Below are 12,275 nucleotides of genomic sequence, written 5' to 3' on the forward strand. Positions count from 1 at the left end.
TTCTTCTGCATCTTTAACAGAGGTAGGAAGAAATTCTTGTATCTAAATCTGTGTCCCCATTTATCCTATAGGTGCTGGAGAAGAAGTTTAAAGATTTTGTAAATGAGGTGAAACCTCTGGGACATTCCAAAGTTCTCTCCTTAAATGATTTAGCATCTAAACTAGAGAAGGATGGCCACAGCAAGACAGACATTATACAGAAGAGAACAAAGCAAATCAATGAGATGTGGGAGAAACTATGCCATGCCATCCAGACAAGGACAGAGGTAAGAAATGCATGAAAAGCTGGAGCATTGATTTCCCTCCATTTTCACATGTCCTTCTTCTGTTTCCATTGCCAATGTTGAAACACAAGGGTAAGAGTAATGGGTGTATCCTGTTTGCTTCCTTCTTGATCCATTTCCATTTATAGCCACTGCTTACCCTACTGCTCCTGGCAAGGCTTATACATGAAAGATACTTATCAGCCTAGAGACATTCCGTTTTCCCAAATTCACTACTAGCTCCAGTTTCCTTAAAAACTAAGGCAGCCTAGTGGTTTACCACCACTTACAGGAAGCTAGCTCTGGCACTCATTGGACTCTTTTTTTTTTTTTTTTTTTTTTGAACTACTTCAGCTCATTAAATGAGAGGAAAACTGCCAATATATTTTTTTCTGGGTTAGTGAGTTAAAGTCAAAGAATGGAAATAGGAGAGAAGGTGATGGAGAACCCAGAGCCAAAACCCTTACCTTTTGGCAGCAGATAGCTGTTAAATCAGCTCACTCCATCTTGTGAAACTGCAGTCACAGATGTATGTAGAAAAGCAGAAATTGAATTCAATTTAATTTGGTTCAAGGAGAACGTAAGTGTCAGATGTCTTCAAGTCTTTCCACTACTGTTATGTACCTATTTCAAATATGAAATAGTTCATGCCCACTATTGTCTGCTAGCAGCAGTTAATGCATGACAATTGTTAATATAAAGTTTAAATTTAAAATAGTTTTAGAATAAATGTCATTTCAGAAAAACTAATTTTCATCCAACTCTCCTTATTTCACTGGAGTGTGGGTCTCTATTTAAAGCCAGTTTTCTAGGACACTTTCTATAGTTGAGAAAGGTAACTTTTAGAGGGCAATTCATGTTCTCTGTCTTGGTCATTCGTCTTACATGGGGATAAATTGCTCTTTGGATACCTCTGTTTCTTTTCACTGACAAAAAGAACTTGGGGAAATTATATGACTTAATGGGAAGGTGTTTCACTCCTGCTCTTGCTCAGTCTGTACTGCATTAGGGCATGATATCAGGGTTGCCTATTCTTGCACTGCAGACATGATATATTTTATTGCAATTAAAATTTTTCTTCATTTCAGCATCTAAGAGCAGCCCAGCAAGTTCACCAGTATGATCACGATGTAGATGAAGTAAAAGGCTGGATGCAGGAGAAGGAGGCAGTGGTGGACATAGATGATTATGGATATGATCTTCCAGGTGTACAAACACTTCTCAGCCAGCTTGAGGGAGTCGAGGTAAGGGGATCTGTTATGAAGCAGTAGAAGAAAAGTGTAAATAAATTACAAGAAATGAAACAAAAAGAAAAGAGAAGAAAAGAAAAAAAAAGGAAAACCAGGAGATTGATGCCTGATTTGAAATCTTCTTGTCTACCTTGTTGGCAAGCCAGCAAAAGATGAATTTATTCCATCTTGAAGTATTCTTTTTGCTTCAAAGAAGGGGCCCTTTTCCTCCTGTTTTTACCATTGTGATGTTACTACTTTTGCTTCTCAGGATAAGCTTCTTTCTTAAAGCATATTCCAAATTGTTATAATTGCAAAGGTGTCATTTGAACTGCAAGAAGACACTTCAGCTCTACACTTACCAAAATAAGTTTTGGTTACTTAAACCAGTAAGAAGCTTTTTTTGACGTTTGATGAGGAGTGTTGAAAGGTACTAGGAGGATACTGAGAGGAAAAATCTGGATGAAGGCATGCTTCCAGCCTCTCTGTTGCCAGTGGATAGAAAAGATATGCACCATCTTGAAAATCTGCTTTTGATAGATGTAATTAGGGACTTGGTCTTACAATTCATTCTTTCTCTGTTCCAGAGAGATCTAGGAGCCATCATGAAAGAGCTGGAACGGATTCGGGGAGAGGCTTGGCACCTCAGCCGCACGTACCCTCAACTCAAGGAAAACATTATGGAGAGACTCACAGAAGTGGATGAGTGCTGGGAAAACCTGGACAAGAAGTTTCTGGAGAGAAAGGCAAGACTGAGCCAGGCAGAACAAGTCCAGCTGTACTTCAGTGACTGCAGGGAGCTGATGTATGTGTTGGCTCTTTGAGTTTGGCTCTGAGCCTTATTTCTGGTCTTTCCTTTGTGGGATTTTCTAAATTACACCTTTTGGTTATTTTATTCCTGTCCCAGGTGTTCTACAGCTTGCTTGCAAATTTCTTGGAATAATAATACATAGCATCTTCTCAACAGCACTTCACGGAATTCACCACACATCAGAGGTGACTGTGCCACTCCATTTCAGCACAGTGTGTGTGACAAACCCACATCTGTAGTATGTTTCTTAGACAGTCTTGGAGAATTCAGTCGCTCTGGATAGTTTTAATTCCAGTTAAAGAAACACTTTTGATTTTGTAGGACTATGGGGGAGTCTGCTAGATATTGAAGTAATTTATACACCTGTAGAGACACCAGTGAGCACTTTTCTTAGAGTCAAAGCAACTACATTAAAGGTAACCTTCTAAAATAGGTTAGCACTTGCTCAGATGCTGGAATTGTTTTTGCACACATTTATTTAACCTTATTGCCCGTACACGTATACTCTCCTGCTCATTCTCATGAGGTGTCAGTTTTTTGCAAGAATTCATTTGCTGGGAAATTCCATGATCTTTTTTTTTTAATCTGGATTAGAATGAAACACCAAATGTTAAAAGCATCAACAAAAAGTACCTTTAAAAAAAAAATGAGTTAAAGGTCTCGCTGTGTTTAAATCCAAAGGCAGCGAACTATTGACCATTTACTATGGGTCACTATATTACTTTAAGGGATGGATCCAGCGCTTAGGTAAATCAAGATGCATTTATTTATGCTAGTTGAAGCTCATCTCCAAGAGCAGAAATTTTTCCTTAAAAAAATACCTATCAATATGCTTCTTTGCATGAGTACTCTGTATGCATATGAAGTACTTTCATGCATGGCAATAAGCTTACATGGGCATCCGAAAGTCTCTATCCCTGTACCACGTATAGAAGTACTGTGAATGTGTACAGCCTTGGCATCTGCAGTTGCAGGAGTTCCTTCTAAGCGTTTGAATGTTCAGCACTCCAGTATGTATAGATGCTGCAGCTGCCTGTGTAACAGGCTATGTATTGAAACAGCACTGGAATTATTATAAAAGGTTATAAAAATCCATAAATGTGTGAGCAAACCTACATCAATACATTTACATATTCATGTCTGTCTTAAGCAAATAAGTCTGTGTATTTGTGTCCAGAGTCATGGGATGTGTGTATTCCTGAGTATCCAACAGACTCATATTTCTTCCATTTCTACCCTGTTTTGTAGGGCTTGGGCCAATGAGATGCATGCATTAGTAATATCTGAGGAACTAGCAAATGATGTCCTGGGAGCTGAACTGCTTATCAAGCGTCATGAGGAATACAAGCGTGAGATAGAGAAGCAGTGGCTAAAATACGAAGAAATGCAGCGGGCAGGAGATGACCTGATGAAGAATGGACATTTCATGTCTGTGGAGGTGTGTTGATGAGTTAAATGTTTTACAAATGAGAGTGAACAAAGAAGGCATATTAAATAGGCAGGATTTGCAGCTTTGTTTTGAAAAAAAAAAAAAAAAAAAAAAGAAAAAACAGAAAAACTAAGTGGGGCAATCGTATGCATTTCTCTCTTACAAACGTTGTGGACTTCATGTGATATGTGGAAAAGTAAAGCACCTTATAAAATTCTTCCTCGTTCCTCCAAAAACTGATTTTGAAGCTAACCATAAAACAATAATCACTGACTATGTGGGGGGAGTAGGGAGGTATTGCTATTCCACAGAAAAGATAAGCCACATAAATAAGATTTTGGTGTCTAGCTATGCGAAAACTAGGATAAAATACATCATAATGCTATCAACTGTAGCGTGGAGTGAGGTCTCTGAGTACAAAGTTATCTAGAGGTCATCTTCTGGATCACAAGGGCAGATTACACGCTAGTTGACTGCCAAACAAAAGTCTGATTGGATCCTTTGCCTCCTGGAATTTCCAATGTTATTTTTCTAGATTGAAGAAAAACTGCTAGAGCTGTCAGAGCTGATGAAGAAGGTAAAGGAGAGCTGGAACATGAGGAAAGAATTGTATGAAGAAAACTGGGAGATTCAATTGCTCCGCAGAGAGCTAGAACAAGCAGAAGCATGGCTGACTGCCAAGGAGAGCTTTCTTTCAGATCCTAGCTATGGGGTGAGTAAGGACAGCACAACACTACTGAAATGGACCTACAGACTGTTTGGAGCATGTGTTATCTCAGGTCTGAAATTAATCATAATTAAACAGTAATGCAGCCTTGAGATTACGGGGGGCAGGAGCTTGGTCCTTTTACAGAAGTGAGCCTTGGACAGATGCTGCAGTTTACATGGTGGTAGGCTTCAGGAGGTGGTGGCTTCCAGGGGCTGGTAGGAGACTGAGGAGAATTCCATCCCATTTCTTCACGTAATAAGAGATCTTGCAGATGGTTCTTCCTTCTCTGTTGTGGTGTGAGAATCTGCTTTGAAAGGAAATAGTGTTGTTTTTTTTCCCCCAACCTCCTGTTGCGGCAGTAGAATGTTTTGCGCAGATGGCTTGACGGTTAGCTTGTCAGTTTCTGTTCTGTAGAATATATAGAATTCTACAGACCAGCATCCATATGTTTTCTTTTTTTTCTATTTCTATTGGTTATCTTATGATGGTTTTGAAGATAGGAAAACACTGTCACAAAATCAGATATCGGAACACAAGGGCAGAGCAAGGCAGAGTTTTAAGGCACATGTTGTTGTTAGGGTAGGAATAAGCTGTGTCTAGTTCAAGCTGGAATCTAAGTACTTAATCTGCATGTAAACATGGCTTCAATGGAAAAAGAAGAGGGCTGCTTTTTGAATTCTTTTTTTCATGTACAGCAGACTGCAAGTTACAAGCCTTTTTTTGTGTAAATTATGATTTTTCACACACTATCAGGACTTCAGATGTTCAATTGAAATAATTTTAGAATTATCATTTGGCTAAATGGAATGGGTAAATCTGAAAATCTCAGGTTTAATCTTTCTGATGGACTTGATTTTGAACTTCTGTATCTGTTGATTTTTCTCCACTCAGGATTCTGTGTCTGAAGTAGAGGAACTATTGAAGAAACACCATGATTTTGAGAAGATGCTTGCAGCTCAGGAGGAGAAATTTGCTCAGCTCAGCAGGAAAACTAAGGTGAGAAGTTGAAGGCTGATGAGCTGTATATGAGACAGGATGATCTGGATCCTTAGATGTTAGAATCACAGAATGGCTTGGGTTAGAAGAGATGTTAAAGATCATCTAGTTCCATCCCCTTGCTGTGGGCAGGGACACCTTCCACAAGACCAGGTTGCTCAACGTGCCTTCCAACCTGACCTTGAACACCTCTGGGAATGGGGCATCCACAACCTCTCTGGGCAGCCTGTTCCGGTGCCTCACCATCCAGAATTTCCTCCTAACATCAAACCTAAATCTCGCCTCTTTTAGTTTAAAACTGTGCCCCCTTGTACTATCACTGTCTGCCCATTTCTTTATAAGCCCCCTTTAATTACTGAAAGGCCAGAATAAAGTCTCCCCAGAGCCTTTTCTTCTTCAGGCTGAACATCCTCAACTGTCTCTGCCTTTCTGTGTAGGATAGGTGCTCCAGCCCTCTGATCATCCTCACGGCCCTCCTTAGGGCCACAGCTCCACATCTTGCTTGTGCTGGAGGCCCCAGACATGGATGCAGTACTCCAGGTGGTGACTGGAGTCATGTTTCTGACATGACAGTGACAGCATGTTTCTGTATGAAAAACAGGGTTTCTCACATAACAAAGATGGAGATTTTGATTCACTCAATTTCAGTAGAGAGCTGCAATCACCTGGCAGTGGTGGAGGAAAACTAAGGGCTGAAAGTAAAAGGAGACAGAGGCAAAGACAGGTCTTTTTCCTTCTGGCAGTAGAGTTCTACAATGGATTGTGTTAGGTAACAAAAATATTCAGTCAACATTCCAGATTCTATCTCAGTGGATTTTTAAATCATTTTCCTGAAATAACCAGCAAAGCACAGCTTTCATGTTTGGCATTAGACTAAAAATGTGCTTAGTTGAGTCTGCCTTTAGCTCAGTACTTTTGCAGATTGGCTGAATGGTCCGCCTCTCTAAAATCTTCCATGAGAATACCCCAGGATACTTGTTGCTTCTACAGCAAGTTTAAAGCAGTGGCACAGAAGAGAGTCACGATTTCTGTAGATGTTATTAAAGTCATAACCTCTAGACAACTTAGCAAGGACAGGGATTCTCTGGTTTTGAGATTAACTACCATAAGCATTCACAGTTTAGGGAACAAAATAATGCTCGGGGCATAGCAATTAAATTCAGTTCTCATGCTAAGAATGCCAATTGACAGTCCTTAAAATCTAGTGCTGGGAGAGAGTGTATTTGAAAACTATTCTTGCTTAAAATAAAAGCTTCTTAGGTAAGTACCCATGAGTGCACTTATACAGGTAATTTCAAAAATGGAATACTTGTGTCCTACAGAGGGAGATGAATCTTCTGAAACAAACGGATACAGAAGAGAGTGAGCAGAAAGATAAAAGCAAAATTGTACGGGTTCCCTCTCTGAAGAGGAAATCATCTGACAAAAGGAATCCACCACCAAAAGTGATAGAGATGAGGAGCACAAAGCAACTGCAACCTGTGCCCTTACCAGTCCAGTCCTGGAGGGCTCCACTTGAAACTATTTTTTCCCCAGTTGAAAAGCCTCCAGCGGCATTCCAACAATTCACTGCTGGGGGAGTCCCTGATGTGCTGAGCAGCAACAAAACAGAAGTGAAACCTGAGAGGAGACTCAGTGAGATTATCACTCCACCTACACCAAAGATGGTGGTCCCACAAGCTACATCTGTGGAAAGTTACAGTTCTTTAACCTCTCCTTTATCTCCTACTCCCATAAGCCAGCAACGCAGCAGTAGTCTGTCAGAATCGTATGCCACAGGCCTTTTATCACCTCAAGAAAAGAGTGTGAAAGGCTCCTCCTTCTCCAGCCTGCAAACAAAATTAGTGGCAACGCCACCTAAACCTGACCAAACGTCACTAGACAAATCACCAAACTTACTGCTGTCTAGGTCCTCCTGGGAGACAGAGACTGCATCTTCGGTAAGTCCTAGTGATTCTTGACTGCTAACCTGTGCTAGTTAAAGTAAAGAAATACAGAAAGTTCTGCAAGGAAGTCACAAAACGCACTATATAGTGGGCATTTCAGTGGATTCATTCATGGATCCAAACATGAAGAGACATTTTATGTGCCACTGCAGTCAGTACTCTTTCCAAAAATATAGTTGACTTAAGCAGATACATACAGCTTAAAAGCATTTTTAATTTGCTCAGCTTTATAGCCTAGGGCCTGACACCTGTAATGGTTTCTGGTTTTCTTCCCCAAATTAGAGGACACTTAGCAGAACCCTTAAAAAGAGGCAGGGGATGCTGCATCACAAAGAGGCAAAACTGCTGGTTTACCCCTGACGTCTTTCCTCTCCATGTGGTGCTTAGTGTCCACTGAGTTTAGAAGTCAGAGAAAGGTAAAACTTAGTGGCATCCTTGCGAAAAGCTGATCACCTAGAGCAAGTCTAGAACCAGTAGTTCCTGTTTGTTTGCTCATCCAGGCAGGAAATGCACTGTTAGCTCATAGACAAGTAAAAATTTCCCTTTAAAAAAATGTGTCACATACCTGAGTGTACCAGTACAAAACTATGCGTTGGGGTAACTCAGCATTATTGCAGGGGTATAATGAATACTTTGGCAATTTAAGTTGTAAATTGTGTTTAATAATATACAAATAATATTCAAAGGTAAGAAAATTTACTTTTCTGTAATGGCTTTTTTTAAATCATGCTATCACAGTCAAACCCTTGAATGGCTCTTGATCACATAACATTTGGATGGCAAATAGAGCAGTTGTATTGTAAGAATGTCATATCTGTCCCTTGTAAACAATATGAAAATACCCTTTATTCTGAATAATAATAATACTAATTTACACCTCCAAATGGAATAGTGTTCAAGGTGAGTGAGTGATTGGATTTCAAGAGGAACCTTTAATTAATACACTGTGATAGAGTAAATTCCATATGCAGAGTAAATTGTTTAAGAGGGACATGAATTCTCTTCATTTAGGTACTAAGTCAGAGATGTGACTGCAAACTAGAGAGGATTTCTAGCTAGGCCACAAACATTAAGGCTAGAGGCACTAGAGTTCAGTTTCTCAGTGTGGAATTTACCTAGAAAGAGCTTCAAAAGTTGTTAACATGTTTAAGGGCTTTTTAAATGTTTAACAGCAATGTTCTTGTGTGTCTCAGGTTTCTACAAGTCTCCAGCACATGGAGGGATTCCTAGAAAAGAGAGACCAGCTTCTTCCAGGAAGACAACAGGTAGAAACAATGCCCTCACTCTGGGTTAATTCACCTTTGCTTGAGTTACAGTCCAGATCTGATCAGACTTCTTCAGGATAAACCCATGCTGAAGAGGAGAGCAGGACTGCAGGTTTAATTTAGTTACTACTAAAGAAGTGTCCACTTCAGCAGTGGACTGATCAGTGACTTCAGCAGTACCTAACAAAGTCCTTAACAGAAAGAGAGAATGAATTTTTTGCCTGTCATAAGAATCATACGGAACAGGGTCTGTCTACACGTGATGGATTTATAAACCAGAACTTTGGCTGTACAAACATGTTAATTATGTCCCCCTTCAACAAGTTCCAAGACCCTTGGCAAAGGAAGGTTTGTTGGCAAAGGAAGTCCCCACTCCCATGCTTTCAGTGGTTGAAACTTCTAACTGTACTAGAAGAGAATTAAGGCTCACCTTTGGAAGACATGCTTTGTTTAACCCAGGGTTGAATGAGACTGAAATCTGAATTCTTATCCTGGGGTAAAAATACCAGGTCAGTAAGAAAATGGTCATAACAGGACAGGAATTTTTCTAATATTCAACACCAGCCTATAGACATCTGAATGTTTGCTGAAGTATTACATGTAAGCGGGTCGTCTTGGATTGTTTGTCCCATAGAATATTTCCTAGGAAGCCTTAAACTTGAAAGGCCTTTTTGAAAAATTGAAGCTGGTATGGATTACATCATCTGAAAGAGAAATTTTGTTATTCTGACCCTTTGGATGCGCTGAATTTAGTCTGCTGTGATACTGAACTTCCACCTTATCTGAAAACCATGACATATCTTCCTCAGCATGTTTTCTTTTATTTCCTCTGAATCACCAAATTAGTCAACTTGATTTACTGGCAAAACAAACTAAGAATATACATGAGTAATAGATCTTTAATCCCAAAAAAGTCTCAAGACACTAGACCGACGTGACACTGGTACACAGGTGGGGTAGGAAATAGTTGCTTTTGCACAGTGTTCAGTAGCATTCCACAGGGGATAGTTTAGGAGATGAAGAAAAATTTGGTAACCATGTCAGAGTGAAACCACACACTTACCAAAACTAGACAGTGACCAGCAGGCATGGACTGGTTCCACCTGGAAGAAAGAAGTGGAGCTTTTAGTGGCCAGAAATAGAAACAGCTTTGATAGCACTTCCTCTAAGTTATTGCTGGCCACAGCATGGTGTAGAGCATGCTTGCACCATGTTACATCATTTGTTCAGTCCTGACTCACAAAGAGCCCCTTACTGAATCACTCACACCAGAAACTACAACAGACTTCATTTTTCTAGGAGATAATCGTGACTAAGAGAGCTTCTGTGATCATAATCTGGCCACCTCCTGGCCTACTGTGAAAGTTTCACACAAAAGATTTCACTACTGCAATTAAATATATAGCTAATCATTGGGTTTTATCATTTTTGTTCTTGTAGCCAGGCTCAAGGTCTTGGAAATCCTTCTATGCAAAACTTGATGGACTAAAGCTTGATTTCTATAATGATGAAGAAGAAGCATCTAAGGTAATTTATTTTTTTGAATCTTTCTAATAAAGTGTGCGTTACATTTACTCCATTTTGAGACTAGGGGTAACCAGTTCTCTTTAAAATGTTAGTGGGGTCAAATCCTACAATTGTTCAAGGTATATCAACAACAAGACTGAATAATAAGCTTTCAGAAGTTTTCAAACATTCTTTCAATGAAGTATCTCATTCAAGTAGCTGCCTTCAAGATATAAAGCAATAGTCCATTGTTCCTCTGTGGTTCTTCCTATTCAGCAAGCCTGACCATGAAGTTAGAAGCAGGAAAAGATAGTAGGGTCTGTAGTCAGCATGCGAGTTGGTATAGAGTTGAATCATAGGATAAAAGACACAGAACATATTTTGTTATGATTTCATCCTCCTTCAGAATATATCAGCGCTCCAGTCCCTCAGCATTGCTGGTGCCAAATGTGAGAGGCTGACAAATTACATCAGGAAAGAGAACACCTTCATGTTACGGTAAGTCTTATGGAGATGTGCACCAATAAAAATCTACACAGCTATCCTGTCTGGTTACTTCTGCCTACAGTCACCTAACACTGTATGTTGCTAGAAGACATCAATGCTGCGTCTTACAATGCTTGCCTCAGTCACAAGGACAGAAGGTAAAAGGCAGGACTAACTAGAACATCCCTTCTCCTATCCTTTTTTACAGGCTGAGAGATGGGGCAGAGTATTACATTGCAGCACCTTCTCAGATGCTGATGGAAAACTGGCTGCAGTCACTACAGAATAATATAGGTACGTTCTCATTGTCCTCAAGATTGAACCATGTTTTTAGCAAGTGATGGTGAGAGAAAGAGAATGAGAAGGTGTCCTTAATGTGGGGCATTTTGACCCTTACGTTTTGCCTCTGTTAGACAGCAGGACACAAGTCAACTGCCACCTTGCGATGCAATGACTTTGTGGATGACTTGGAGAATGCCCAGGGTGTCTTGCAAAGCAGCCTGTCAGCTGTACTGCAGCCAGCATCAGGTTATTCCCAGAGCGGGGTATTGCCCAACACCTCCATCCATCCTTTAAACAAAGGATGCTTTGGATCTTGATCAACAGCTTTTCCTCTGAAGCTAGCTCTTTTTCTGGACACCTCACTAGGCAATGGCATAGTGTAAAGGAAGCCAGGTCACCACAATTGGAATGGTTTTTGGAGATAACTGGTATGGACCCAGAAATAGTTATGGACCCAAAAATCTGCCTCTAACACTACTTTGAAATGTTTTTATCTCTGTTATTTGACTGTGTAGGACACAGAAACAGACCAGACTCCACAGTGATGGTAAGGCCTTTTGCTCCAAGCACAGAGACCTCCCAGACAAGACTGTGGAACCTTCCAGACAGAGACTTTGCTGAAAGCCTAACCAGCAGAAGTGCACTCCTGAGGTAGGGGCTCTGTGCTGAAAGGCTGAACAGACATCATTGCTGTTTGTACTTAGGTAGCCTATAGAGGAGAGAGTACCCCGTGTTCAAAAAGTCATGTTCCTCTGTCATTAGCCCAGTAGAATAAAGTGTTCTTGAGTATGACCCTGCCTCAATTCATTTTTGTCATTTATGATGTGCTACAGCCAGTTTTCAAAACTGGCCTTCAGTAAAGTCAGCTGTATCCTGTCTGTGATTGACAACTTAAAATTGGGAAACCCAGAGGAATTTTTTTTTATCACTTACTGAAGGCACCAAAGTTACTGAAATGGAGTGTCTGATCTGAAGATTACATTACATATGTGCTCCGTGGAGAGAAACTTGTTCCAATAGATGAAGGAATCAGAGCAAGAACCTGAAAGAGGTGCCTTGGATTTCTCCTCTGAATATTCTCTCCAGCAGGGTCTGAAAGAAACCCAGACTCCTACATTAAGGAACCAAATCAGTTGCCTAAAGTTACACTGTTTGAATACTTTCCTCAGAGGCCTTTTTGAGAATCCAAACACAGGCACTGAAAACACAGTGACAGCCAAATTAGGAAATTTGGCCTGTGGTATAAATCAGTTTCTATCGCATTTGGAGTCGGTAAAAATCTTCCAGGCTATAATGTTAAACCTTGGTCCCTCTGCCAGGTTGATTTTGGCTGCTGAGATAAGTGCCTAACAA

The 12,275-nt window shown here is 40.3% G+C and overlaps 1 protein-coding gene across 1 annotated transcript in view; it reads left to right on the forward strand.

Annotated features, from left to right (window-relative positions):
• The window catches only part of SPTBN5 (spectrin beta, non-erythrocytic 5), a 97,229-nt gene that overhangs the window by 84,560 nt on the left and 394 nt on the right, over positions 1–12,275 (forward strand). The window contains exons 55-66 of the mRNA XM_050711324.1: positions 72–266; positions 1,352–1,507; positions 2,080–2,297; positions 3,552–3,741; positions 4,268–4,444; positions 5,333–5,437; positions 6,760–7,377; positions 8,577–8,648; positions 10,089–10,175; positions 10,561–10,652; positions 10,849–10,934; positions 11,438–11,573. Coding sequence (XP_050567281.1) covers positions 72–266; positions 1,352–1,507; positions 2,080–2,297; positions 3,552–3,741; positions 4,268–4,444; positions 5,333–5,437; positions 6,760–7,377; positions 8,577–8,648; positions 10,089–10,175; positions 10,561–10,652; positions 10,849–10,934; positions 11,438–11,573 — 2,132 coding nt within the window. The remainder of the gene's footprint in view (positions 1–71; positions 267–1,351; positions 1,508–2,079; positions 2,298–3,551; positions 3,742–4,267; positions 4,445–5,332; positions 5,438–6,759; positions 7,378–8,576; positions 8,649–10,088; positions 10,176–10,560; positions 10,653–10,848; positions 10,935–11,437; positions 11,574–12,275) is intronic.

Source organism: Cygnus atratus, chromosome 5 (assembly GCF_013377495.2).
Source record: "Cygnus atratus isolate AKBS03 ecotype Queensland, Australia chromosome 5, CAtr_DNAZoo_HiC_assembly, whole genome shotgun sequence".
Lineage (NCBI taxonomy): Eukaryota > Metazoa > Chordata > Aves > Anseriformes > Anatidae > Cygnus > Cygnus atratus.